At 39.9% G+C, this 26,247-nt stretch overlaps 1 protein-coding gene across 1 annotated transcript; it reads right to left on the minus strand.

Moving 5' to 3' along the window:
* Positions 1 to 787: 787 nt before the first annotated feature.
* Positions 788 to 1,459, minus strand: LOC129233983 (ATP-dependent DNA helicase PIF1-like; the record flags this gene model as incomplete). The annotated part of the gene is made up of 1 exon (XM_054867895.1): positions 788 to 1,459. A coding segment is annotated over exon 1 (672 nt), but the record flags the coding sequence as incomplete, so codon positions are not given.
* Positions 1,460 to 26,247: the final 24,788 nt, after the last annotated feature.

Here is a 26,247-nt window from a genome sequence, read left to right on the forward strand (position 1 = left end):
TTTGTAGTATTTTTATCGTTATCATCTATGCCGATAACAGATGATCGGGGCTAAGTAAGAAAATACAGGATTGCATCATGAGCAACTTAGATGCTGTGGAATGTAAATTAGTTAGGAAAAACGTAATACTTAAATGGTTATAATTAAATTAACTACACATGATTTCCAGAGAGGAACAAAGATAAGTTTTTAGTGACAATCGCTTAAAGTTTAACGCGTGTCAATAGTTTTTTTTTTTAGTATCGAGCATTTTTAAGAAAAAAATGTGAAGTTTCGTGATGGTAACTTCTTATTACTTCTGAAATACCTACATTTACACTAAAAAGAATGAAATAAAAAACTTTTGAAAAAAAAATAGAACCGACTTCAAAATTGCTCTAAAAAGTGAAAAATAATTTTATTCTTTAAACACCATCGATAATGCTTTTAAACATAATTTTTGAAGTTGGAGCAAAAACGATAGATAAAATCATTCACAGCCATATCTCAAATACAACTGTAAATTTAACCAGGACTAGCAAACCCGGCAGACGTTGTCCTGCCTATAGATATATATTTTATCTCCATATGGTGGGTGTGTTGGCATTAAAACGTTGGTAATTCATTCATTTAATTTTCAAGCACAAAGGTATTTATTCTTTAATATTTCAGACTTTTAACTATGTAATCGAACGAACTTTGAGTAAAAGTAATCTTTTATTCTCATCTAGCTTAAGGCAAGTGGATATACAATATTTTTGGTTTTCTGATTTGGTGTATAAATGTACAGAAAATTTGGTGTTCCTACTCTGGAGCAAGCCACATATAGCTGTCCATGCGAAAAACATGGATTCGCTAAATGTAGTCCGGCAACGCGCAGCGACTGCCCCTGAGCTTTGTTGATCGTTATTGCGAAAGCAAGGCGCACAGGAAATTGTAGTCGTTTGAAAGTGAAGGGCAAATCAGTAGGAATCATAGGAATGCGCGGAATCAGCACATCTTCACCCTTACATTTGCCATTAATTATTGTTGCTTCAATCACGTTCGGCATCAGTTTTTTCACGGAAAGTCTGGTTCCATTGCATAACTTTGGCGTGTTGAGATTTCGTAGAAGCAATATTGGTGAACCGATTTTTAGCCTAAGTTTGTGGGGTGGAACTCCAGGTGGTTCCAATGAATTGAGAAACTCCACTGGATAATTAACAGCTTGATCTTCTTCTATGACTGTATCAATGGATTTGTATTCCATAATTGCACCAGGAAGTTTCATTTGAATCATGTTATTGATTCGATTGACGTCATCATTCTTTGGGGCTAAGATAGCACGCTCGCAAAGCCAATCGTGATTCCTGAAATTGTTTATAATGTTCGGGAATACGTTTTTCTCAAGATCTTCTTTTGATGACTGTAGTTGGCAGAAATTCGGTGGGAACGATATCTCCTGTGTTGCTGGATCAACAGGAAGTTTGCCGTCGCCCATGTCCAAAAGTTGTTTGGCAAACGTTGCTGCAAAATCATCTCTAAGTAAATGCACACGCATATTAGTCGACAGTGTAATTTTCTTCACATATCTCCAGAGAGCTGAATTTTTCAGGCATGCTGCCAGTTCGTCTGCTGGTGTTGATCTTGGCATAACGGGCAAAGTTTGACGGAAATCACCCGCGAGAAGTACTACAGTTCCACCCATCGGACGCTGATCGTTTCGGAAATCTCGCAAAGTACGGTCAAGCGCCTCAAGTCCTTTTTTATGGGCCATGGTACATTCATCCCAAATAATGAGTCGGCATGTTTTCAGCACAGTTGCCATTCCAGATGTTTTTCCGATATTGCAAAGGGGGTGTGCAGCTAGGTTTAAATTCAACGGCAGCTTAAGAGCCGAATGCGCAGTGCGTCCTCCATCGAGAAGTGTTGCTGCAATTCCCGATGACGCCAAAGCCAATGCAATATCATTCTTCATTCGGATTTCAGCGAGTACCAAATTGAGTAAAAATGTTTTTCCTGTGCCTCCTGGTGCATCAAGGAAAAGGATTCCCCCATTTCCACTTCGCACATGCTCCATAACTGTTACGTACGCGAGTCGCTGATCATTTGTCAGTAGCTTTTTCTGAGTCTCAACATTAATTTGCAACGCGTTGACGTCATACTGTTTTTCCCGCAATACGTCAATATCGACTACATTGATAGCTCCATGAAACATCCGATGGGAGGTCACAGGAGGTCACTGTGACCTCCCAAAACTTTCCTTATTCGCCTAATTTTGTCTGACGATTCTGCAAAATTATTATCATTAGACAGAATTTTGAGTTCCATTCAGTAAAATGTGGAGTTCCATTCCGAAAATTAGGAATTTCCGCCCTCCCAAAAAATTTAATTCCTGGCATAGCAAAAATGATTTGTTTGCCGATTTTTTGCTCATAGCGGTGAAAAAAATCTTTAAAATAATGGCTTACTTTTGAAGTTTGATGAAAAATTAAAGAAGTTATGGCGAATCTACAAAAAAACCACTTTAAGAAATAATATATACGACTAGCAAAAGTACCCGGCGTTGCCTGGGTCAGTAATAATTATGAGAAAAAATCGTTACTTGCTTTTGTTTTCTGTTTTAAGTGAAAGAATTTAAAACACATATTTTTGACGTGATTAAAAACCGAGTTTCTTCCTTATCCATAAAACTAAAATAGCAATAAGTATAAAGAACGAAATAAGTATTGATTTAGAAACAAAAGCACGATATTTAAGCATATACAAATTTCCACAGTATGAACATGGAGTCTAAAACCTTCTCTGTATGGCTATTGAAGTACGAAGTGTTTAAAAAATTGTAGCCGTGCTCGTATTCTCCTCTTATACATGCTTTAGTTATTTTGGGAAATTTCAATCATTGTGGGCTCTTGGTGCGATTTTACCGAATTTGCGGGAATTGTTTTGGGATACCTTCGATGATGCTCCCCCTCCTTTCCTTACTTTGTAAAACGATATGATATTAATTTTCGTTACAGAGAAATTGTCGCCAGATGTTGAGATACTTTTGGCCACCATAAAATGGCGCTAAAGAGTTTCATCCGAAATGCTCCCAAAATAAGTAGTAAGATTTGGCGATTGTTTGAAATTGTGCAAAAAGGAAAACTAATGGAAGTTTTTGTGCTGTTTATGGATTTGCCTAATTTAGTTGCTGGATTTTTTAACACAATAAAAATTTTTTTTTTAAAGATTCTTTGATTGGCGATAATTTGTTCACATGGTGAAAGCTGAGAAACATTATGACGCAGTCTTTGACTTCAAAAACCGCGACAGTTGAAAAAACTGCCAAATGCATCCGCTACTGAAATCTTTCTGCATTAATTTTGGCGAGGTTTCTGCTGTTAGATTGGATAATGATTAAAAAATCCAATCAGCACAAATAATAAAAGAAAAAACCCATTAATTACACTAAAATTCCGTTTAAATGGGAAATAATCAACCAAATCTAGTATTATTAGCCAATCTTGGGGGAAAAAACGTTACTTTAAGATTTGACTTGAGAAAAGCCTCAAACAGTCAGACGAAACACAAAAACATTCAACAATTCTAACTATGAACTGGGAGTTGAGATGATACACTAAATAATGAATTGGGTTTAGGAAAGCCTTCGAACATGGACCATAAAAAGCTCATAACTCGTTTTTCATACAACTTAGAACTTTCTAACAGATGCCATATTCAGCAGAAAAATAAGCGCTTTCGATGGACACACAATTTTAATATGTGCACGTATTTTTTCACCGTCATACTGGGGCATTTATGCGAAAATTTGGGCAAATTAGAATAAAAAAGGAACTATCAATCAGATTTTTTTCGAACTGGTCTACAAACCTCCCCAGTACCAAAAACAACAAACGGTGAAAGTTTCAGCCAAATCTGCCGGGTAGTTTCTGAGATCTTAGGGAACAAATTTACCAAACTCCAATTATATATATATAGATTTAAGACTTCCATCGACAGAGCTCCGATAGCCTAATGGCTAGACCGTTGGGTTCCAAGCACGTGGTACTGGGTTCGAGTCCCGGCCGGAAGGAAAATCTTCCATGTATATATTTCTCTTCTAATTTGAAGATTCTTTTTTTTTTCAATTTCTTTCTTTTGCAAATATGGATTATTTATGTACGGAAGAAAATTCTGAGTCAGTTTAATCATTCGACCTTTAGATTTCAAAGATTTTAGATCAATAATTACTAAGGTGCATTTTTTGTTTTTATTATAATTAAGACACCGATCAACAGAGATCCGATAGTATATTGGCGAGAGCGTTGGGCTTCCATGAGAGTCGCCCTGGGTTCAAATCCCAGCCGGAAAGGAAATCTTAAATGCAAATATTTTTTTCTAATTTTATAATTCTTTTTTTTTAATTTTTCCCTTTTGCGAAGTCAGTCAGTCAGTCTGACAGTCAATCAGTCAAGCACTCAGTCATTCAGTCTCAGTCAGTCAGTCCAGTCAGTCAGTCACTCAGTCAGTCAGTTAGTCCTTCAGCCAGTCAGTCAAGCAGTCAGTCATTTAGTCTCAGTCAGTCAGTCAGTCAGGCAGTCAGTCAGTCAGTCAGTCGGTCAGTCCTGTGCAGTCAGTTAGTCACTAAAGCAGTCAGTCAGTCTCAGTCAGTCAGTCAGTCAGTCAGTCCAGTCCAGTCTCAGTCAGTCAGTCAGTCAGTCTCGGTCAGTCAGTCAGTCAGTCATTCAGTCAGTCAGGCAGTCAGTCAGTCGGTCAGCCTTATTCAGTCAGTCTGTCAGTCAGTCAGTCAGTCAGCCTTATTCAGTCAGTCTGTCAGTCATCCTTATTCAGTCAGTCTGTCAGTCAGTCAGTCGGTCAGTCCTGTCCAGTCAGTTTGTCAGTCAAGCAGTCAGTCAGGTAGTCAAGCAGTCAGTCAGTCAGTGTCAGTCAGTCATTTAGTCATTCAGTCAGTCAGTGAAATAGCTAGTCAGAGAGTCAAGCAGTCAGTCAGTCAGTCTCAGTCAGTCAGTCAGTCAGTCAGTCAGTCCAGTCTCAGTCAGTCAGGCAGTTAGTCAGTCAGTCTCGGTCAGTCAGTGAGTCAGTCAGTCAGTATCAGTCAGTCAGTGAGTCAGTCTGTCAGTCGGGCAGTATCAGTCAGGCAGTAAGACTCCGCTCGACAGAACTCCGATAGCCTAATGGCTAGACCGCTGGTCTTCCAAGCGAGTGGCCTGGGTTCGAGTCCCAGCCGGAGCGAATATCTTCAATGTATATATTTCTTTTCTAATTTGAAAATTCTTTTTTTTTCAATTTCTTTCCTTTGCAATTATTGATTATTTATGTAGGGAAGAAAATTCTGAGTCAGTTTAATTTTTCGACACGAAGATTTCAAAGTGTTTAAATAAACAATTACCAAGGTGCATTTTTTGTTTTTATTATATTTAAAACTCCCACCGACAGAGCTCCCATAGACTAATGGCTAGAGTGTTAGGCTTCCAAGCGAGTGGCCCTGGGTTCGAGTCCCAGCCTGAAAGAAAATCTTCAATGTATACTTTTAGTTTCTAATTTGAAATTTCTTCTTCTTTTTTTTTTAATTTTTCTCTTTTGCGAATATTGATTATTTATGTAGGGAGAAAAATTCTGAGTCAGTTTAATTATTCGACCTGTAAATTTCAAAGTGTTTGAATCAATAATTACCAAGGTGCATTTTTTGTTTTTATTATATTTAAGACTTCCATCGACAGAGCTCCGATAGCCTAATGGCTAGACCGTTGGGTTCCTAGCGCGTGGTACTGGGTTCGAGTCCCGGCCGGAAAGGAAATCTTAAATGCAAATATTTTTTTCTAATTTTATAATTCTTTTTTTTTTATTTTTCCCTTTTGCGAAGTCCGTCAGTCAGTCTGACAGTCAATCAGTCAAGCACTCAGTCATTCAGTCTCAGTCAGACAGTCCAGTCAGTCAGTCAGTTAGTCCTTCAGCCAGTCAGTCAAGCAGTCAGTCATTTAGTCTCAGTCAGTCAGTCATTCAGTCAGTCAGTCAGTCAGGCAGTCAGTCAGTCAGTCATTCGGTCAGTCCTGTGCAGTCAGTTAGTCACTAAAGCAGTCAGTCAGTCTCAGTCAGTCAGTCAGTCAGTCAGTCCAGTCCAGTCTCAGTCAGTCAGTCAGTCAGTCTCGGTCAGTCAGTCAGTCAGTCATTCAGTCAGTCAGTCAGTCAGGCAGTCAGTCAGTCTGTCAGCCTTATTCAGTCAGTCTGTCAGTCAGTCAGTCAGTCAGCCTTATTCAGTCAGTCTGTCAGTCATCCTTATTCAGTCAGTCTGTCAGTCAGTCAGTCGGTCAGTCCTGTCCAGTCAGTTAGTCAGTCAAGCAGTCAGTCAGGTAGTCAAGCAGTCAGTCAGTCAGTGTCAGTCAGTCATTTAGTCATTCAGTCAGTCAGTGAAATAGCCAGTCAGAGAGTCAAGCAGTCAGTCAGTCAGTCTCAGTCAGTCAGTTAGTCAGTCAGTCAGTCAGTCAGTCAGTCAGTCCAGTCTCAGTCAGTCAGGCAGTTAGTCAGTCAGTCTCGGTCAGTCAGTGTTTCTGTCAGTCAGTATCAGTCAGTCAGTGAGTCAGTCTGTCAGTCAGGCAGTATCAGTCAGGCAGTAAGACTCCGCTCGACAGAACTCCGATAGCCTAATGGCTAGACCGCTGGTCTTCCAAGCGAGTGGCCTGGGTTCGAGTCCCAGCCGGAGCGAATATCTTCAATGTATATATTTCTTTTCTAATTTGAAAATTCTTCTTCTTTTTTTTTTAATTTTTCTCTTTTGCGAATATTGATTATTTATGTAGGGAAGAAAATTCTGAGTCAGTTTAATTTTTCGACACGAAGATTTCAAAGTGTTTAAATAAACAATTACCAAGGTGCATTTTTTGTTTTTATTATATTTAAAACTCCCACCGACAGAGCTCCCATAGACTAATGGCTAGAGTGTTAGGCTTCCAAGCGAGTGGCCCTGTGTTCGAGTCCCAGCCTGAACGAAAATCTTCAATGTATACTTTTAGTTTCTAATTTGAAATTTCTTCTTCTTTTTTTTTTTAATTTTTCTCTTTTGCGAATATTGATTATTTATGTAGGGAGAAAAATTCTGAGTCAGTTTAATTATTCGACCTGTAAATTTCAAAGTGTTTGAATCAATACATTTTTTGTTTTTATTATATTTAAGACTTCCATCGACAGAGCTCCGATAGCCTAATGGCTAGACCGTTGGGTTCCAAGCGCGTGGTACTGGGTTCGAGTCCCGGCCGGAACGAAAATCTTCCATGTATATATTTCTCTTCTAATTTGAAGATTCTTTTTTTTTTCAATTTCTTTCTTTTGCAAATATGGATTATTTATGTACGGAAGAAAATTCTGAGTCAGTTTAATCATTCGACCTTTAGATTTCAAAGATTTTAGATCAATAATTACTAAGGTGCATTTTTTGTTTTTATTATAATTAAGACACCGATCAACAGAGATCCGATAGTATATTGGCGAGAGCGTTGGGCTTCCATGAGTGTCGCCCTGGGTTCAAATCCCAGCCGGAAAGGAAATCTTAAATGCAAATATTTTTTCTAATTTTATAATTCTTTTTTTTTATTTTTCCCTTTTGCGAAGTCAGTCAGTCAGTCTGACAGTCAATCAGTCACGCACTCAGTCATTCAGTCTCAGTCAGTCAGTCCAGTCAGTCAGTCACTCAGTCAGTCAGTTAGTCCTTCAGCCAGTCAGTCAAGCAGTCAGTCATTTAGTCTCAGTCAGTCAGTCATTCAGTCAGTCAGTCAGTCAGGCAGTCAGTCAGTCAGTCAGTCGGTCAGTCCTGTGCAGTCAGTTACTCACTAAAGCAGTCAGTCCGTCTCAGTCAGTCAGTCAGTCAGTCAGTCCAGTCCAGTCTCAGTCAGTCAGTCAGTCAGTCTCGGTCAGTCAGTCAGTCAGTCATTCAGTCAGTCAGTCAGTCAGGCACTCAGTCAGTCGGTCAGCCTTATTCAGTCAGTCTGTCAGTCAGTCAGTCAGTCAGCCTTATTCAGTCAGTCTGTCAGTCATCCTTATTCAGTCAGACTGCCAGTCAGTCAGTCGGTCAGTCCTGTCCAGTCAGTTAGTCAGTCAAGCAGTCAGTCAGGTACTCAAGCAGTCAGTCAGTCAGTGTCAGTCAGTCATTTAGTCATTCAGTCAGTCAGTGAAATAGCTAGTCAGAGAGTCAAGCAGTCAGTCAGTCAGTCTCAGTCAGTCAGTTAGTCAGTCAGTCAGTCAGTCAGTCAGTCAGTCAGTCCAGTCTCAGTCAGTCAGGCAGTTAGTCAGTCAGTCTCGGTCAGTCAGTGAGTCAGTCAGTCAGTATCAGTCAGTCAGTGAGTCAGTCTGTCAGTCAGGCAGTATCAGTCAGGCAGTAAGACTCCGCTCGACAGAACTCCGATAGCCTAATGGCTAGACCGCTGGTCTTCCAAGCGAGTGGCCTGGGTTCGAGTCCCAGCCGGAGCGAATATCTTCAATGTATATATTTCTTTTCTAATTTGAAAATTCTTTTTTTTTCAATTTCTTTCCTTTGCAATTATTGATTATTTATGTAGGGAAGAAAATTCTGAGTCAGTTTAATTTTTCGACACGAAGATTTCAAAGTGTTTAAATAAACAATTGTCCAAGGTGCATTTTTTGTTTTTATTATATTTAAAATTCCCACCGACAGAGCTCCCATAGACTGATGGCTAGAGTGTTAGGCTTCCAAGCGAGTGGCCCTGGGTTCGAGTCCCAGCCTGAACGAAAATCTTCAATGTATACTTTTAGTTTCTAATTTGAAATTTCTTCTTCTTTTTTTTAAATTTTTCTCTTTTGCGAATATTGATTATTTATGTAGGGAGAAAAATTCTGAGTCAGTTTAATTATTCGACCTGTAAATTTCAAAGTGTTTGAATCAATAATTACCAAGGTGCATTTTTTGTTTTTATTATATTTAAGACTTCCATCGACAGAGCTCCGATAGCCTAATGGCTAGACCGTTGGGTTCCTAGCGCGTGGTACTGGGTTCGAGTCCCGGCCGGAAAGGAAATCTTAAATGCAAATATTTTTTTCTAATTTTATAATTCTTTTTATTTTATTTTTCCCTTTTGCGAAGTCAGTCAGTCAGTCTGACAGTCAATCAGTCAAGCACTCAGTCATTCAGTCTCAGTCAGTCAGTCCAGTCAGTCAGTCACTCAGTCAGTCAGTTAGTCCTTCAGCCAGTCAGTCAAGCAGTCAGTCATTTAGTCTCAGTCAGTCAGTCATTCAGTCAGTCAGTCAGTCAGGCAGTCAGTCAGTCAGTCAGTCGGTCAGTCCTGTGCAGTCAGTTAGTCACTAAAGCAGTCAGTCAGTCTCAGTCAGTCAGTCAGTCAGTCAGTCCAGTCCAGTCTCAGTCAGTCAGTCAGTCAGTCTCGGTCAGTCAGTCATTCAGTCAGTCAGTCAGTCAGGCAGTCAGTCAGTCAGTCAGTCGGTCAGTCCTGTGCAGTCAGTTAGTCACTAAAGCAGTCAGTCAGTCTCAGTCAGTCAGTCAGTCAGTCAGTCCAGTCCAGTCTCAGTCAGTCAGTCAGTCAGTCTCGGTCAGTCAGTCAGTCAGTCATTCAGTCAGTCAGTCAGTCAGGCAGTCAGTCAGTCGGTCAGCCTTATTCAGTCAGTCTGTCAGTCAGTCAGTCTGTCAGTCATCCTTATTCAGTCAGTCTGTCAGTCAGTCAGTCGGTCAGTCCTGTCCAGTCAGATAGTCAGTCAAGCAGTCAGTCAGGTAGTCAAGCAGTCAGTCAGTCAGTGTCAGTCAGTCATTTAGTCATTCAGTCAGTCAGTGAAATAGCCAGTCAGAGAGTCAAGCAGTCAGTCAGTCAGTCTCAGTCAGTCAGTTAGTCAGTCAGTCAGTCAGTCAGTCCAGTCTCAGTCAGTCAGGCAGTTAGTCAGTCAGTCTCGGTCAGTCTTCCCCCCGGGCGGTGGAACCTAAGGCCTACGGCTAAGAGGTGGGGTGCGTGCGGAGAAAAGTCTCGGTCAGTCAGTGAGTCAGTCAGTCAGTATCAGTCAGTCAGTGAGTCAGTCTGTCAGTCAGGCAGTATCAGTCAGGCAGTAAGACTCCGCTCGACAGAGCTCCGATAGCCTAATGGCTAGACCGCTGGTCTTCCAAGCGAGTTGCCTGGGTTCGAGTCCCAGCCGGAGCGAATATCTTCAATGTATATATTTCTTTTCTAATTTGAAAATTCTTTTTTTTTTCAATTTCTTTCCTTTGCAATTATTGATTATTTATGTAGGGAAGAAAATTCTGAGTCAGTTTAATTTTTCGACACGAAGATTTCAAAGTGTTTAAATAAACAATTACCAAGGTGCATTTTTTGTTTTTATTATATTTAAAACTCCCACCGACAGAGCTCCCATAGACTAATGGCTAGAGTGTTAGGCTTCCAAGCGAGTGGCAGTGGGTTCGAGTCCCAGCCTGAACGAAAATCTTCAATGTATACTTTTAGTTTCTAATTTGAAATTTCTTCTTCTTTTTTTTTAATTTTTCTGTTTTGCGAATATTGATTATTTATGTAGGGAGAAAAATTCTGAGTCAGTTTAATTATTCGACCTGTAAATTTCAAAGTGTTTGAATCAATAATTACCAAGGTGCATTTTTTGTTTTTATTATATTTAAGACTTCCATCGACAGAGCTCCGATAGCCTAATGGCTAGACCGTTGGGTTCCTAGCGCGTGGTACTGGGTTCGAGTCCCGGCCGGAAAGGAAATCTTAAATGCAAATATCTTTTTCTAATTTTATAATTCTTTTTTTTTTATTTTTCCCTTTTGCGAAGTCAGTCAGTCAGTCTGACAGTCAATCAGTCAAGCACTCAGTCATTCAGTCTCAGTCAGTCAGTCCAGTCAGTCAGTCACTCAGTCAGTCAGTTAGTCCTTCAGCCAGTCAGTCAAGCAGTCAGTCATTTAGTCTCAGTCAGTCAGTCATTCAGTCAGTCAGTCAGTCAGGCAGTCAGTCAGTCAGTCAGTCGGTCAGTCCTGTGCAGTCAGTTAGTCACTAAAGCAGTCAGTCAGTCTCAGTCAGTCAGTCAGTCACTCTCGGTCAGTCAGTCGGTCAGCCTTATTCAGTCAGTCTGTCAGTCAGTCAGTCAGTCAGCCTTATTCAGTCAGTCTGTCAGTCATCCTTATTCAGTCAGTCTGTCAGTCAGTCAGTCGGTCAGTCCTGTCCAGTCAGTTAGTCAGTCAAGCAGTCAGTCAGGTAGTCAAGCAGTCAGTCAGTCAGTGTCAGTCAGTCATTTAGTCATTCAGTCAGTCAGTGAAATAGCCAGTCAGAGAGTCAAGCAGTCAGTCAGTCAGTCTCAGTCAGTCAGTTAGTCAGTCAGTCAGTCAGTCAGTCAGACAGTCAGTCCAGTCTCAGTCAGTCAGGCAGTTAGTCAGTCAGTCTCGGTCAGTCAGTGAGTCAGTCAGTCAGTATCAGTCAGTCAGTGAGTCAGTCTGTCAGTTAGGCAGTATCAGTCAGGCAGTAAGACTCCGCCCGACAGAACTCCGATAGCCTAATGGCTAGACCGCTGGTCTTCCAAGCGAGTGGCCTGGGTTCGATTCCCAGCCGGAGCGAATATCTTCAATGTATATATTTCTTTTCTAATTTGAAAATTTTTTTTTTCAATTTCTTTCCTTTGCAATTATTGATTATTTATGTAGGGAAGAAAATTCTGAGTCAGTTTAATTTTTCGACACGAAGATTTCAAAGTGTTTAAATAAACAATTACCAAGGTGCATTTTTTGTTTTTATTATATTTAAAACTCCCACTGACAGAGCTCCCATAGACTAATGGCTAGAGTGTTAGGCTTCCAAGCGAGTGGCCCTGGGTTCGAGTCCCAGCCTGAACGAAAATCTTCAATGTATACTTTTAGTTTCTAATTTGAAATTTCTTCTTCTTTTTTTTTTAATTTTTCTCTTTTGCGAATATTGATTATTTATGTAGGGAGAAAAATTCTGAGTCAGTTTAATTATTCGACCTGTAAATTTCAAAGTGTTTGAATCAATAATTACCAAGGTGCATTTTTTGTTTTTATTATATTTAAAACTCCCACCGACAGAGCTCCCATAGACTAATGGCTAGAGTGTTAGGCTTCCAAGCGAGTGGCCCTGGGTTCGAGTCCCAGCCTGAACGAATATCTTCAATGTATACTTTTAGTTTCTAATTTGAAATTTCTTCTTCTTTTTTTTTTTTTTTAATTTTTCTCTTTTGCGAATATTGATTATTTATGTAGGGAGAAAAATTCTGAGTCAGTTTAATTATTCGACCTGTAAATTTCAAAGTGTTTGAATCAATAATTACCAAGGTGCATTTTTTGTTTTTATTATATTTAAGACTTCCATCGACAGAGCTCCGATAGCCTAATGGCTAGACCGTTGGGTTCCTAGCGCGTGGTACTGGGTTCGAGTCCCGGCCGGAACGAAAATCTTCAATGTATATATACCTTTTCTAATTTGAAAATTCTTTTTTTTTTCATTTTCTTTCTTTTGCAAATATCGATTATTTATGTACGGAAGAAAATTCTGAGTCAGTTTAATCATTCGACCTTTAGATTTCAAAGATTTTAGATCAATAATTACCAAGGTGCATTTTTTGTTTTTATTATAATTAAGACACCGATCAACAGAGATCCGATAGTATATTGGCGAGAGCGTTGGGCTTCCATGAGTGTCGCCCTGGGTTCAAATCCCAGCCGGAAAGGAAATCTTAAATGCAAATATTTTTTTCTAATTTTATAATTCTTTTTTTTTTATTTTTCCCTTTTGCGAAGTCAGTCAGTCAGTCTGACAGTCAATCAGTCAAGCACTCAGTCATTCAGTCTCAGTCAGTCAGTCCAGTCAGTCAGTCACTCAGTCAGTCAGTTAGTCCTTCAGCCAGTCAGTCAAGCAGTCAGTCATTTAGTCTCAGTCAGTCAGTCATTCAGTCAGTCAGTCAGTCAGGCAGTCAGTCAGTCAGTCAGTCGGTCAGTCCTGTGCAGTCAGTCAGTCTCAGTCAGTCAGTCAGTCCAGTCCAGTCTCAGTCAGTCAGTCAGTCTCGGTCAGTCAGTCAGTCAGTCATTCAGTCAGTCAGTCAGTCAGGCAGTCAGTCAGTCGGTCAGCCTTATTCAGTCAGTCTGTCAGTCAGTCAGTCAGTCAGCCTTATTCAGTCAGTCTGTCAGTCATCCTTATTCAGTCAGTCTGTCAGTCAGTCAGTCGGTCAGTCCTGTCCAGTCAGTTAGTCAGTCAAGCAGTCAGTCAGGTAGTCAAGCAGTCAGTCAGTCAGTGTCAGTCAGTCATTTAGTCATTCAGTCAGTCAGTGAAATAGCCAGTCAGAGAGTCAAGCAGTCAGTCAGTCAGTCTCAGTCAGTCAGTTAGTCAGTCAGTCAGTCAGTCAGTCAGTCAGTCCAGTCTCAGTCAGTCAGGCAGTTAGTCAGTCAGTCTCGGTCAGTCAGTGAGTCAGTCAGTCAGTATCAGTCAGTCAGTGAGTCAGTCTGTCAGTCAGGCAGTATCAGTCAGGCAGTAAGACTCCGCCCGACAGAACTCCGATAGCCTAATGGCTAGACCGCTGGTCTTCCAAGCGAGTGGCCTGGGTTCGAGTCCCAGCCGGAGCGAATATCTTCAATGTATATATTTCTTTTCTAATTTGAAAATTCTTTTTTTTTCAATTTCTTTCCTTTGCAATTATTGATTATTTATGTAGGGAAGAAAATTCTGAGTCAGTTTAATTTTTCGACACGAAGATTTCAAAGTGTTTAAATAAACAATTACCAAGGTGCATTTTTTGTTTTTATTATATTTAAAACTCCCACCGACAGAGCTCCCATAGACTAATGGCTAGAGTGTTAGGCTTCCAAGCGAGTGGCCCTGGGTTCGAGTCCCAGCCTGAACGAAAATCTTCAATGTATACTTTTAGTTTCTAATTTGAAATTTCTTCTTCTTTTTTTTTTTTAATTTTTCTCTTTTGCGAATATTGATTATTTATGTAGGGAGAAAAATTCTGAGTCAGTTTAATTATTCGACCTGTAAATTTCAAAGTGTTTGAATCAATAATTACCAAGGTGCATTTTTTGTTTTTATTATATTTAAAACTCCCCCCGACAGAGCTCCCATAGACTAATGGCTAGAGTGTTAGGCTTCCAAGCGAGTGGCCCTGGGTTCGAGTCCCAGCCTGAACGAAAATCTTCAATGTATACTTTTAGTTTCTAATTTGAAATTTCTTCTTCTTTTTTTTTTTTTTTTTTAATTTTTCTCTTTTGCGAATATTGATTATTTATGTAGGGAGAAAAATTCTGAGTCAGTTTAATTATTCGACCTGTAAATTTCAAAGTGTTTGAATCAATAATTACCAAGGTGCATTTTTTGTTTTTATTATATTTAAGACTTCCATCGACAGAGCTCCGATAGCCTAATGGCTAGACCGTTGGGTTCCTAGCGCGTGGTACTGGGTTCGAGTCCCGGCCGGAACGAAAATCTTCAATGTATATATACCTTTTCTAATTTGAAAATTCTTTTTTTTTCATTTTCTTTCTTTTGCAAATATCGATTATTTATGTACGGAAGAAAATTCTGAGTCAGTTTAATCATTCGACCTTTAGATTTCAAAGATTTTAGATCAATAATTACCAAGGTGCATTTTTTGTTTTTATTATAATTAAGACACCGATCAACAGAGATCCGATAGTATATTGGCGAGAGCGTAGGGCTTCCATGAGTGTCGCCCTGGGTTCAAATCCCAGCCGGAAAGGAAATCTTAAATGCAAATATTTTTTTCTAATTTTATAATTCTTTTTTTTTTATTTTTCCCTTTTGCGAAGTCAGTCAGTCAGTCTGACAGTCAATCAGTCAAGCACTCAGTCATTCAGTCTCAGTCAGTCAGTCCAGTCAGTCAGTCACTCAGTCAGTCAGTTAGTCCTTCAGCCAGTCAGTCAAGCAGTCAGTCAGTCAGTCATTCAGTCAGTCAGTCAGTCAGGCAGTCAGTCAGTCAGTCAGTCGGTCAGTCCTGTGCAGTCAGTTAGTCACTAAAGCAGTCAGTCAGTCTCAGTCAGTCAGTCAGTCAGTCAGTCCAGTCCAGTCTCAGTCAGTCAGTCAGTCAGTCTCGGTCAGTCAGTCAGTCAGTCATTCAGTCAGTCAGTCAGTCAGGCAGTCAGTCAGTCGGTCAGCCTTATTCAGTCAGTCTGTCAGTCAGTCAGTCAGTCAGCCTTATTCAGTCAGTCTGTCAGTCATCCTTATTCAGTCAGTCTGTCAGTCAGTCAGTCGGTCAGTCCTGTCCAGTCAGTTAGTCAGTCAAGCAGTCAGTCAGGTAGTCAAGCAGTCAGTCAGTCAGTGTCAGTCAGTCATTTAGTCATTCAGTCAGTCAGTGAAATAGCCAGTCAGAGAGTCAAGCAGTCAGTCAGTCAGTCTCAGTCAGTCAGTTAGTCAGTCAGTCAGTCAGTCAGTCAGTCAGTCCAGTCTCAGTCAGTCAGGCAGTTAGTCAGTCAGTCTCGGTCAGTCAGTGAGTCAGTCAGTCAGTATCAGTCAGTCAGTGAGTCAGTCTGTCAGTCAGGCAGTATCAGTCAGGCAGTAAGACTCCGCCCGACAGAACTCCGATAGCCTAATGGCTAGACCGCTGGTCTTCCAAGCGAGTGGCCTGGGTTCGAGTCCCAGCCGGAGCGAATATCTTCAATGTATATATTTCTTTTCTAATTTGAAAATTCTTTTTTTTTCAATTTCTTTCCTTTGCAATTATTGATTATTTATGTAGGGAAGAAAATTCTGAGTCAGTTTAATTTTTCGACACGAAGATTTCAAAGTGTTTAAATAAACAATTACCAAGGTGCATTTTTTGTTTTTATTATATTTAAAACTCCCACCGACAGAGCTCCCATAGACTAATGGCTAGAGTGTTGGGCTTCCAAGCGAGTGGCCCTGGGTTCGAGTCCCAGCCTGAACGAAAATCTTCAATGTATACTTTTAGTTTCTAATTTGAAATTTCTTCTTCTTTTTTTTTTTTAATTTTTCTCTTTTGCGAATATTGATTATTTATGTAGGGAGAAAAATTCTGAGTCAGTTTAATTATTCGACCTGTAAATTTCAAAGTGTTTGAATCAATAATTACCAAGGTGCATTTTTTGTTTTTATTATATTTAAAACTCCCACCGACAGAGCTCCCATAGACTAATGGCTAGAGTGTTAGGCTTCCAAGCGAGTGGCCCTGGGTTCGAGTCCCAGCCTGAACGAAAATCTTCAATGTATACTTTTAGTTTCTAATTTGAAATTTCTTCTTCTTTTTTTTTTTTTTTTAATTTTTCTCTTTTGCGAATATTGATTATTTATGTAGGGAGAAAAATTCTGAGTCAGTTTAATTATTCGACCTGTAAATTTCAAAGTGTTTGAATCAATAATTACCAAGGTGCATTTTTTGTTTTTATTATATTTAAGACTTCCATCGACAGAGCTCCGATAGCCTAATGGCTAGACCGTTGGGTTCCTAGCGCGTGGTACTGGGTTCGAGTCCCGGCCGGAACGAAAATCTTCAATGTATATATACCTTTTCTAATTTGAAAATTCTTTTTTTTTCATTTTCTTTCTTTTGCAAATATCGATTATTTATGTACGGAAGAAAATTCTGAGTCAGTTTAATCATTCGACCTTTAGATTTCAAAGATTTTAGATCAATAATTACCAAGGTGCATTTTTTGTTTTTATTATAATTAAGACACCGATCAACAGAGATCCGATAGTATATTGGCGAGAGCGTTGGGCTTCCATGAGTGTCGCCCTGGGTTCAAATCCCAGCCGGAAAGGAAATCTTAAATGCAAATATTTTTTTCTAATTTTATAATTCTTTTTTTTTTATTTTTCCCTTTTGCGAAGTCAGTCAGTCAGTCTGACAGTCAATCAGTCAAGCACTCAGTCATTCAGTCTCAGTCAGTCAGTCCAGTCAGTCAGTCACTCAGTCAGTCAGTTAGTCCTTCAGCCAGTCAGTCAAGCAGTCAGTCAGTCATTCAGTCAGTCAGTCAGTCAGGCAGTCAGTCAGTCAGTCAGTCGGTCAGTCCTGTGCAGTCAGTTAGTCACTAAAGCAGTCAGTCAGTCTCAGTCAGTCAGTCAGTCAGTCAGTCCAGTCCAGTCTCAGTCAGTCAGTCAGTCAGTCTCGGTCAGTCAGTCAGTCAGTCATTCAGTCAGTCAGTCAGTCAGGCAGTCAGTCAGTCGGTCAGCCTTATTCAGTCAGTCTGTCAGTCAGTCAGTCAGTCAGCCTTATTCAGTCAGTCTGTCAGTCATCCTTATTCAGTCAGTCTGTCAGTCAGTCAGTCGGTCAGTCCTGTCCAGTCAGTTAGTCAGTCAAGCAGTCAGTCAGGTAGTCAAGCAGTCAGTCAGTCAGTGTCAGTCAGTCATTTAGTCATTCAGTCAGTCAGTGAAATAGCCAGTCAGAGAGTCAAGCAGTCAGTCAGTCAGTCTCAGTCAGTCAGTTAGTCAGTCAGTCAGTCAGTCAGTCAGTCAGTCCAGTCTCAGTCAGTCAGGCAGTTAGTCAGTCAGTCTCGGTCAGTCAGTGAGTCAGTCAGTCAGTATCAGTCAGTCAGTGAGTCAGTCTGTCAGTCAGGCAGTATCAGTCAGGCAGTAAGACTCCGCCCGACAGAACTCCGATAGCCTAATGGCTAGACCGCTGGTCTTCCAAGCGAGTGGCCTGGGTTCGAGTCCCAGCCGGAGCGAATATCTTCAATGTATATATTTCTTTTCTAATTTGAAAATTCTTTTTTTTTCAATTTCTTTCCTTTGCAATTATTGATTATTTATGTAGGGAAGAAAATTCTGAGTCAGTTTAATTTTTCGACACAAAGATTTCAAAGTGTTTAAATAAACAATTACCAAGGTGCATTTTTTGTTTTTATTATATTTAAAACTCCCACCGACAGAGCTCCCATAGACTAATGGCTAGAGTGTTAGGCTTCCAAGCGAGTGGCCCTGGGTTCGAGTCCCAGCCTGAACGAAAATCTTCAATGTATACTTTTAGTTTCTAATTTGAAATTTCTTCTTCTTTTTTTTTTAATTTTTCTCTTTTGCGAATATTGATTATTTATGTAGGGAGAAAAATTCTGAGTCAGTTTAATTATTCGACCTGTAAATTTCAAAGTGTTTGAATCAATAATTACCAAGGTGCATTTTTTGTTTTTATTATATTTAAAACTCCCACCGACAGAGCTCCCATAGACTAATGGCTAGAGTGTTAGGCTTCCAAGCGAGTGGCCCTGGGTTCGAGTCCCAGCCTGAACGAAAATCTTCAATGTATACTTTTAGTTTCTAATTTGAAATTTCTTCTTCTTTTTTTTTTAATTTTTCTCTTTTGCGAATATTGATTATTTATGTAGGGAGAAAAATTCTGAGTCAGTTTAATTATTCGACCTGTAAATTTCAAAGTGTTTGAATCAATAATTACCAAGGTGCATTTTTTGTTTTTATTATATTTAAAACTCCCACCGACAGAGCTCCCATAGACTAATGGCTAGAGTGTTAGGCTTCCAAGCGAGTGGCCCTGGGTTCGAGTCCCAGCCTGAACGAAAATCTTCAATGTATACTTTTAGTTTCTAATTTGAAATTTCTTCTTCTTTTTTTTTTTTTTTAATTTTTCTCTTTTGCGAATATTGATTATTTATGTAGGGAGAAAAATTCTGAGTCAGTTTAATTATTCGACCTGTAAATTTCAAAGTGTTTGAATCAATAATTACCAAGGTGCATTTTTTGTTTTTATTATATTTAAGACTTCCATCGACAGAGCTCCGATAGCCTAATGGCTAGACCGTTGGGTTCCTAGCGCGTGGTACTGGGTTCGAGTCCCGGCCGGAACGAAAATCTTCAATGTATATATACCTTTTCTAGTTTGAAAATTCTTTTTTTTTCATTTTCTTTCTTTTGCAAATATCGATTATTTATGTACGGAAGAAAATTCTGAGTCAGTTTAATCATTCGACCTTTAGATTTCAAAGATTTTAGATCAATAATTACCAAGGTGCATTTTTTGTTTTTATTATAATTAAGACACCGATCAACAGAGATCCGATAGTATATTGGCGAGAGCGTTGGGCTTCCATGAGTGTCGCCCTGGGTTCAAATCCCAGCCGGAAAGGAAATCTTAAATGCAAATATTTTTTTCGAATTTTATAATTTTTTTTTTTTTATTTTTCCCTTTTGCGAAGTCAGTCAGTCAGTCTGACAGTCAATCAGTCAAGCACTCAGTCATTCAGTCTCAGTCAGTCAGTCCAGTCAGTCAGTCACTCATTCAGTCAGTTAGTCCTTCAGCCAGTCAGTCAAGCAGTCAGTCATTTAGTCTCAGTCAGTCAGTCATTCAGTCAGTCAGTCAGTCAGGCAGTCAGTCAGTCAGTCGTCAGTCCTGTGCAGTCAGTTAGTCACTAAAGCAGTCAGTCAGTCTCAGTCAGTCAGTCAGTCAGTCAGTCCAGTCCAGTCTCAGTCAGTCAGTCAGTCAGTCTCGGTCAGTCAGTCAGTCAGTCATTCAGTCAGTCAGTCAGTCAGGCAGTCAGTCAGTCGGTCAGCCTTATTCAGTCAGTCTGTCAGTCAGTCAGTCAGTCAGCCTTATTCAGTCAGTCTGTCAGTCATCCTTATTCAGTCAGTCTGTCAGTCAGTCAGTCCGTCAGTCCTGTCCAGTCAGTTAGTCAGTCAAGCAGTCAGTCAGGTAGTCAAGCAGTCAGTCAGTCAGTGTCAGTCAGTCATTTAGTCATTCAGTCAGTCAGTGAAATAGCCAGTCAGAGAGTCAAGCAGTCAGTCAGTCAGTCTCAGTCAGTCAGTTAGTCAGTCAGTCAGTCAGTCAGTCAGTCAGTCCAGTCTCAGTCAGTCAGGCAGTTAGTCAGTCAGTCTCGGTCAGTCCATGAGTCAGTCAGTCAGTATCAGTCAGTCAGTGAGTCAGTCTGTCAGTCAGGCAGTATCAGTCAGGCAGTAAGACTCCGCTCGACAGAACTCCGATAGCCTAATGGCTAGACCGCTGGTCTTCCAAGCGAGTGGCATGGGTTCGAGTCCCAACCGGAGCGAATATCTTCAATGTATATATTTCTTTTCTAATTTGAAAATTCTTTTTTTTTTCAATTTCTTTCCTTTGCAATTATTGATTATTTATGTAGGGAAGAAAATTCTGAGTCAGTTTAATTTTTCGACACGAAGATTTCAAAGTGTTTAAATAAACAATTACCAAGGTGCATTTTTTGTTTTTATTATATTTAAAACTCCCACCGACAGAGCTCCCTTAGAATAATGGCTAGAGTGTTAGGCTTCCAAGCGAGTGGCCCTGGGTTCGAGTCCCAGCCTGAACGAAAATCTTCAATGTATACTTTTAGTTTCTAATTTGAAATTTCTTCTTCTTTTTTTTTAATTTTTCTCTTTTGCGAATATTGATTATTTATGTAGGGAGAAAAATTCTGAGTCAGTTTAATTATTCGACCTGTAAATTTCAAAGTGTTTGAATCAATAATTACCAAGGTGCATTTTTTGTTTTTATTATATTTAAAACTCCCACCGACAGAGCTCCCATAGACTAATGGCTAGAGTGTTAGGCTTCCAAGCGAGTGGCCCTGGGTTCGAGTCCCAGCCTGAACGAAAATCTTCAATGTATACTTTTAGTTTCTAATTTGAAATTTCTTCTTCTTTTTTTTTTTTTTAAATTTTTCTCTTTTGCGAATATTGATTATTTATGTAGGGAGAAAAATTCTGAGTCAGTTTAATTATTCGACCTGTAAATTTCAAAGTGTTTGAATCAATAATTACCAAGGTGCATTTTTTGTTTTTATTATATTTAAGACTTCCATCGACAGAGCTCCGATAGCCTAATGGCTAGACCGTTGGGTTCCTAGCGCGTGGTACTGGGTTCGAGTCCCGGCCGGAACGAAAATCTTCAATGTATATATACCTTTTCTAATTTGAAAATTCTTTTTTTTTCATTTTCTTTCTTTTGCAAATATCGATTATTTATGTACGGAAGAAAATTCTGAGTCAGTTTAATCATTCGACCTTTAGATTTCAAAGATTTTAGATCAATAATTACCAAGGTGCATTTTTTGTTTTTATTATAATTAAGACACCGATCAACAGAGATCCGATAGTATATTGGCGAGAGCGTTGGGCTTCCATGAGTGTCGCCCTGGGTTCAAATCCCAGCCGGAAAGGAAATCTTAAATGCAAATATTTTTTTCTAATTTTATAATTCTTTTTTTTTATTTTTCCCTTTTGCGAAGTCAGTCAGTCAGTCTGACAGTCAATCAGTCAAGCACTCAGTCATTCAGTCTCAGTCAGTCAGTCCAGTCAGTCAGTCACTCAGTCAGTCAGTTAGTCCTTCAGCCAGTCAGTCAAGCAGTCAGTCAGTCAGTCATTCAGTCAGTCAGTCAGTCAGGCAGTCAGTCAGTCAGTCAGTCTCAGTCAGTCAGTCAGTCAGTCAGTCCAGTCCAGTCTCAGTCAGTCAGTCAGTCAGTCTCGGTCAGTCAGTCAGTCAGTCATTCAGTCAGTCAGTCTGTCAGGCAGTCAGTCAGTCGGTCAGCCTTATTCAGTCAGTCTGTCAGTCAGTCAGTCAGTCAGCCTTATTCAGTCAGTCTGTCAGTCATCCTTATTCAGTCAGTCTGTCAGTCAGTCAGTCGGTCAGTCCTGTCCAGTCAGTTAGTCAGTCAAGCAGTCAGTCAGGTAGTCAAGCAGTCAGTCAGTCAGTGTCAGTCAGTCATTTAGTCATTCAGTCAGTCAGTGAAATAGCCAGTCAGAGAGTCAAGCAGTCAGTCAGTCAGTCTCAGTCAGTCAGTTAGTCAGTCAGTCAGTCAGTCAGTCAGTCAGTCCAGTCTCAGTCAGTCAGGCAGTTAGTCAGTCAGTCTCGGTCAGTCAGTGAGTCAGTCAGTCAGTATCAGTCAGTCAGTGAGTCAGTCTGTCAGTCAGGCAGTATCAGTCAGGCAGTAAGACTCCGCCCGACAGAACTCCGACAGCCTAATGGCTAGACCGCTGGTCTTCCAAGCGAGTGGCCTGGGTTCGAGTCCCAGCCGGAGCGAATATCTTCAATGTATATATTTCTTTTCTAATTTGAAAATTCTTTTTTTTTCAATTTCTTTCCTTTGCAATTATTGATTATTTATGTAGGGAAGAAAATTCTGAGTCAGTTTAATTTTTCGACACAAAGATTTCAAAGTGTTTAAATAAACAATTACCAAGGTGCATTTTTTGTTTTTATTATATTTAAAACTCCCACCGACAGAGCTCCCATAGACTAATGGCTAGAGTGTTAGGCTTCCAAGCGAGTGGCCCTGGGTTCGAGTCCCAGCCTGAACGAAAATCTTCAATGTATACTTTTAGTTTCTAATTTGAAATTTCTTCTTCTTTTTTTTTTAATTTTTCTCTTTTGCGAATATTGATTATTTATGTAGGGAGAAAAATTCTGAGTCAGTTTAATTATTCGACCTGTAAATTTCAAAGTGTTTGAATCAATAATTACCAAGGTGCATTTTTTGTTTTTATTATATTTAAAACTCCCACCGACAGAGCTCCCATAGACTAATGGCTAGAGTGTTAGGCTTCCAAGCGAGTGGCCCTGGGTTCGAGTCCCAGCCTGAACGAAAATCTTCAATGTATACTTTTAGTTTCTAATTTGAAATTTCTTCTTCTTTTTTTTTTTTTTAATTTTTCTCTTTTGCGAATATTGATTATTTATGTAGGGAGAAAAATTCTGAGTCAGTTTAATTATTCGACCTGTAAATTTCAAAGTGTTTGAATCAATAATTACCAAGGTGCATTTTTTGTTTTTATTATATTTAAGACTTCCATCGACAGAGCTCCGATAGCCTAATGGCTAGACCGTTGGGTTCCTAGCGCGTGGTACTGGGTTCGAGTCCCGGCCGGAACGAAAATCTTCAATGTATATATACCTTTTCTAGTTTGAAAATTCTTTTTTTTTCATTTTCTTTCTTTTGCAAATATCGATTATTTATGTACGGAAGAAAATTCTGAGTCAGTTTAATCATTCGACCTTTAGATTTCAAAGATTTTAGATCAATAATTACCAAGGTGCATTTTTTGTTTTTATTATAATTAAGACACCGATCAACAGAGATCCGATAGTATATTGGCGAGAGCGTTGGGCTTCCATGAGTGTCGCCCTGGGTTCAAATCCCAGCCGGAAAGGAAATCTTAAATGCAAATTTTTTTTTCTAATTTTATAATTCTTTTTTTTTTATTTTTCCCTTTTGCGAAGTCAGTCAGTCAGTCTGACAGTCAATCAGTCAAGCACTCAGTCATTCAGTCTCAGTCAGTCAGTCCAGTCACTCAGTCACTCAGTCAGTCAGTTAGTCCTTCAGCCAGTCAGTCAAGCAGTCAGTCATTTAGTCTCAGTCAGTCAGTCATTCAGTCAGTCAGTCAGTCAGGCAGTCAGTCAGTCAGTCAGTCGGTCAGTCCTGTGCAGTCAGTTAGTCACTAAAGCAGTCAGTCAGTCTCAGTCAGTCAGTCAGTCAGTCAGTCCAGTCCAGTCTCAGTCAGTCAGTCAGTCAGTCTCGGTCAGTCAGTCAGTCAGTCATTCAGTCAGTCAGTCAGTCAGGCAGTCAGTCAGTCGGTCAGCCTTATTCAGTCAGTCTGTCAGTCAGTCAGTCAGTCAGCCTTATTCAGTCAGTCTGTCAGTCATCCTTATTCAGTCAGTCTGTCAGTCAGTCAGTCCGTCAGTCCTGTCCAGTCAGTTAGTCAGTCAAGCAGTCAGTCAGGTAGTCAAGCAGTCAGTCAGTCAGTGTCAGTCAGTCATTTAGTCATTCAGTCAGTCAGTGAAATAGCCAGTCAGAGAGTCAAGCAGTCAGTCAGTCAGTCTCAGTCAGTCAGTTAGTCAGTCAGTCAGTCAGTCAGTCAGTCAGTCCAGTCTCAGTCAGTCAGGCAGTTAGTCAGTCAGTCTCGGTCAGTCCATGAGTCAGTCAGTCAGTATCAGTCAGTCAGTGAGTCAGTCTGTCAGTCAGGCAGTATCAGTCAGGCAGTAAGACTCCGCTCGACAGAACTCCGATAGCCTAATGGCTAGACCGCTGGTCTTCCAAGCGAGTGGCATGGGTTCGAGTCCCAGCCGGAGCGAATATCTTCAATGTATATATTTCTTTTCTAATTTGAAAATTCTTTTTTTTTTCAATTTCTTTCCTTTGCAATTATTGATTATTTATGTAGGGAAGAAAATTCTGAGTCAGTTTAATTTTTCGACACGAAGATTTCAAAGTGTTTAAATAAACAATTACCAAGGTGCATTTTTTGTTTTTATTATATTTAAAACTCCCACCGACAGAGCTCCCTTAGAATAATGGCTAGAGTGTTAGGCTTCCAAGCGAGTGGCCCTGGGTTCGAGTCCCAGCCTGAACGAAAATCTTCAATGTATACTTTTAGTTTCTAATTTGAAATTTCTTCTTCTTTTTTTTTAATTTTTCTCTTTTGCGAATATTGATTATTTATGTAGGGAGAAAAATTCTGAGTCAGTTTAATTATTCGACCTGTAAATTTCAAAGTGTTTGAATCAATAATTACCAAGGTGCATTTTTTGTTTTTATTATATTTAAAACTCCCACCGACAGAGCTCCCATAGACTAATGGCTAGAGTGTTAGGCTTCCAAGCGAGTGGCCCTGGGTTCGAGTCCCAGCCTGAACGAAAATCTTCAATGTATACTTTTAGTTTCTAATTTGAAATTTCTTCTTCTTTTTTTTTTTTAATTTTTCTCTTTTGCGAATATTGATTATTTATGTAGGGAGAAAAATTCTGAGTCAGTTTAATTATTCGACCTGTAAATTTCAAAGTGTTTGAATCAATAATTACCAAGGTGCATTTTTTGTTTTTATTATATTTAAGACTTCCATCGACAGAGCTCCGATAGCCTAATGGCTAGACCGTTGGGTTCCAAGCGCGTGGTACTGGGTTCGAGTCCCGGCCGGAACGAAAATCTTCCATGTATATATTTCTCTTCTAATTTGAAGATTCTTTTCTTTTTCAATTTCTTTCTTTTGCAAATATGGATTATTTATGTACGGAAGAAAATTCTGAGTCAGTTTAATCATTCGACCTTTAGATTTCAAAGATTTTAGATCAATAATTACTAAGGTGCATTTTTTGTTTTTATTATAATTAAGACACCGATCAACAGAGATCCGATAGTATATTGGCGAGAGCATTGGGCTTCCATGAGTGTCACCCTGGGTTCAAATCCCAGCCGGAAAGGAAATCTTAAATGCAAATATTTTTTTCGAATTTTATAATTTTTTTTTTTATTTTTCCCTTTTGCGAAGTCAGTCAGTCAGTCTGACAGTCAATCAGTCAAGCACTCAGTCATTCAGTCTCAGTCAGTCAGTCCAGTCAGTCAGTCACTCATTCAGTCAGTTAGTCCTTCAGCCAGTCAGTCAAGCAGTCAGTCATTTAGTCTCAGTCAGTCAGTCATTCAGTCAGTCAGTCAGTCAGGCAGTCAGTCAGTCAGTCAGTCGGTCAGTCCTGTGCAGTCAGTTAGTCACTAAACAGTCAGTCAGTCTCAGTCAGTCAGTCAGTCAGTCAGTCCAGTCCAGTCTCAGTCAGTCAGTCAGTCAGTCTCGGTCAGTCAGTCAGACAGTCATTCAGTCAGTCAGTCAGTCAGGCAGTCAGTCAGTCGGTCAGCCTTATTCAGTCAGTCTGTCAGTCAGTCAGTCAGTCAGCCTTATTCAGTCAGTCTGTCAGTCATCCTTATTCAGTCAGTCTGTCAGTCAGTCAGTCGGTCAGTCCTGTCCAGTCAGTTAGTCAGTCAAGCAGTCAGTCAGGTAGTCAAGCAGTCAGTCAGTCAGTGTCAGTCAGTCATTTAGTCATTCAGTCAGTCAGTGAAATAGCCAGTCAGAGAGTCAAGCAGTCAGTCAGTCAGTCTCAGTCAGTCAGTTAGTCAGTCAGTCAGTCAGTCAGTCAGTCAGTCAGTCCAGTCTCAGTCAGTCAGGCAGTTAGTCAGTCAGTCTCGGTCAGTCAGTCAGTCAGTCAGTCAGTATCTGTCAGTCAGTGAGTCAGTCTGTCAGTCAGGCAGTATCAGTCAGGCAGTAAGACTCCGCTCGACAGAACTCCGATGGCCTAATGGCTAGACCGCTGGTCTTCCAAGCGAGTGGCCTCGGTTCGAGTCCTAGCCGGAGCGAATATCCTCAATGTATATATTTCTTTTCTAATTTGAAAATTCTTTTTTTTTTCAATTTCTTTCCTTTGCAATTATTGATTATTTATGTAGGGAAGAAAATTCTGAGTCAGTTTAATTTTTCGACACGAAGATTTCAAAGTGTTTAAATAAACAATTACCAAGGTGCATTTTTTGTTTTTATTATATTTAAAACTCCCACCGACAGAGCTCCCATAGACTAATGGCTAGAG

Source organism: Uloborus diversus, unplaced genomic scaffold (genome assembly GCF_026930045.1).
Source record: "Uloborus diversus isolate 005 unplaced genomic scaffold, Udiv.v.3.1 scaffold_87, whole genome shotgun sequence".
NCBI lineage: Eukaryota > Metazoa > Arthropoda > Arachnida > Araneae > Uloboridae > Uloborus > Uloborus diversus.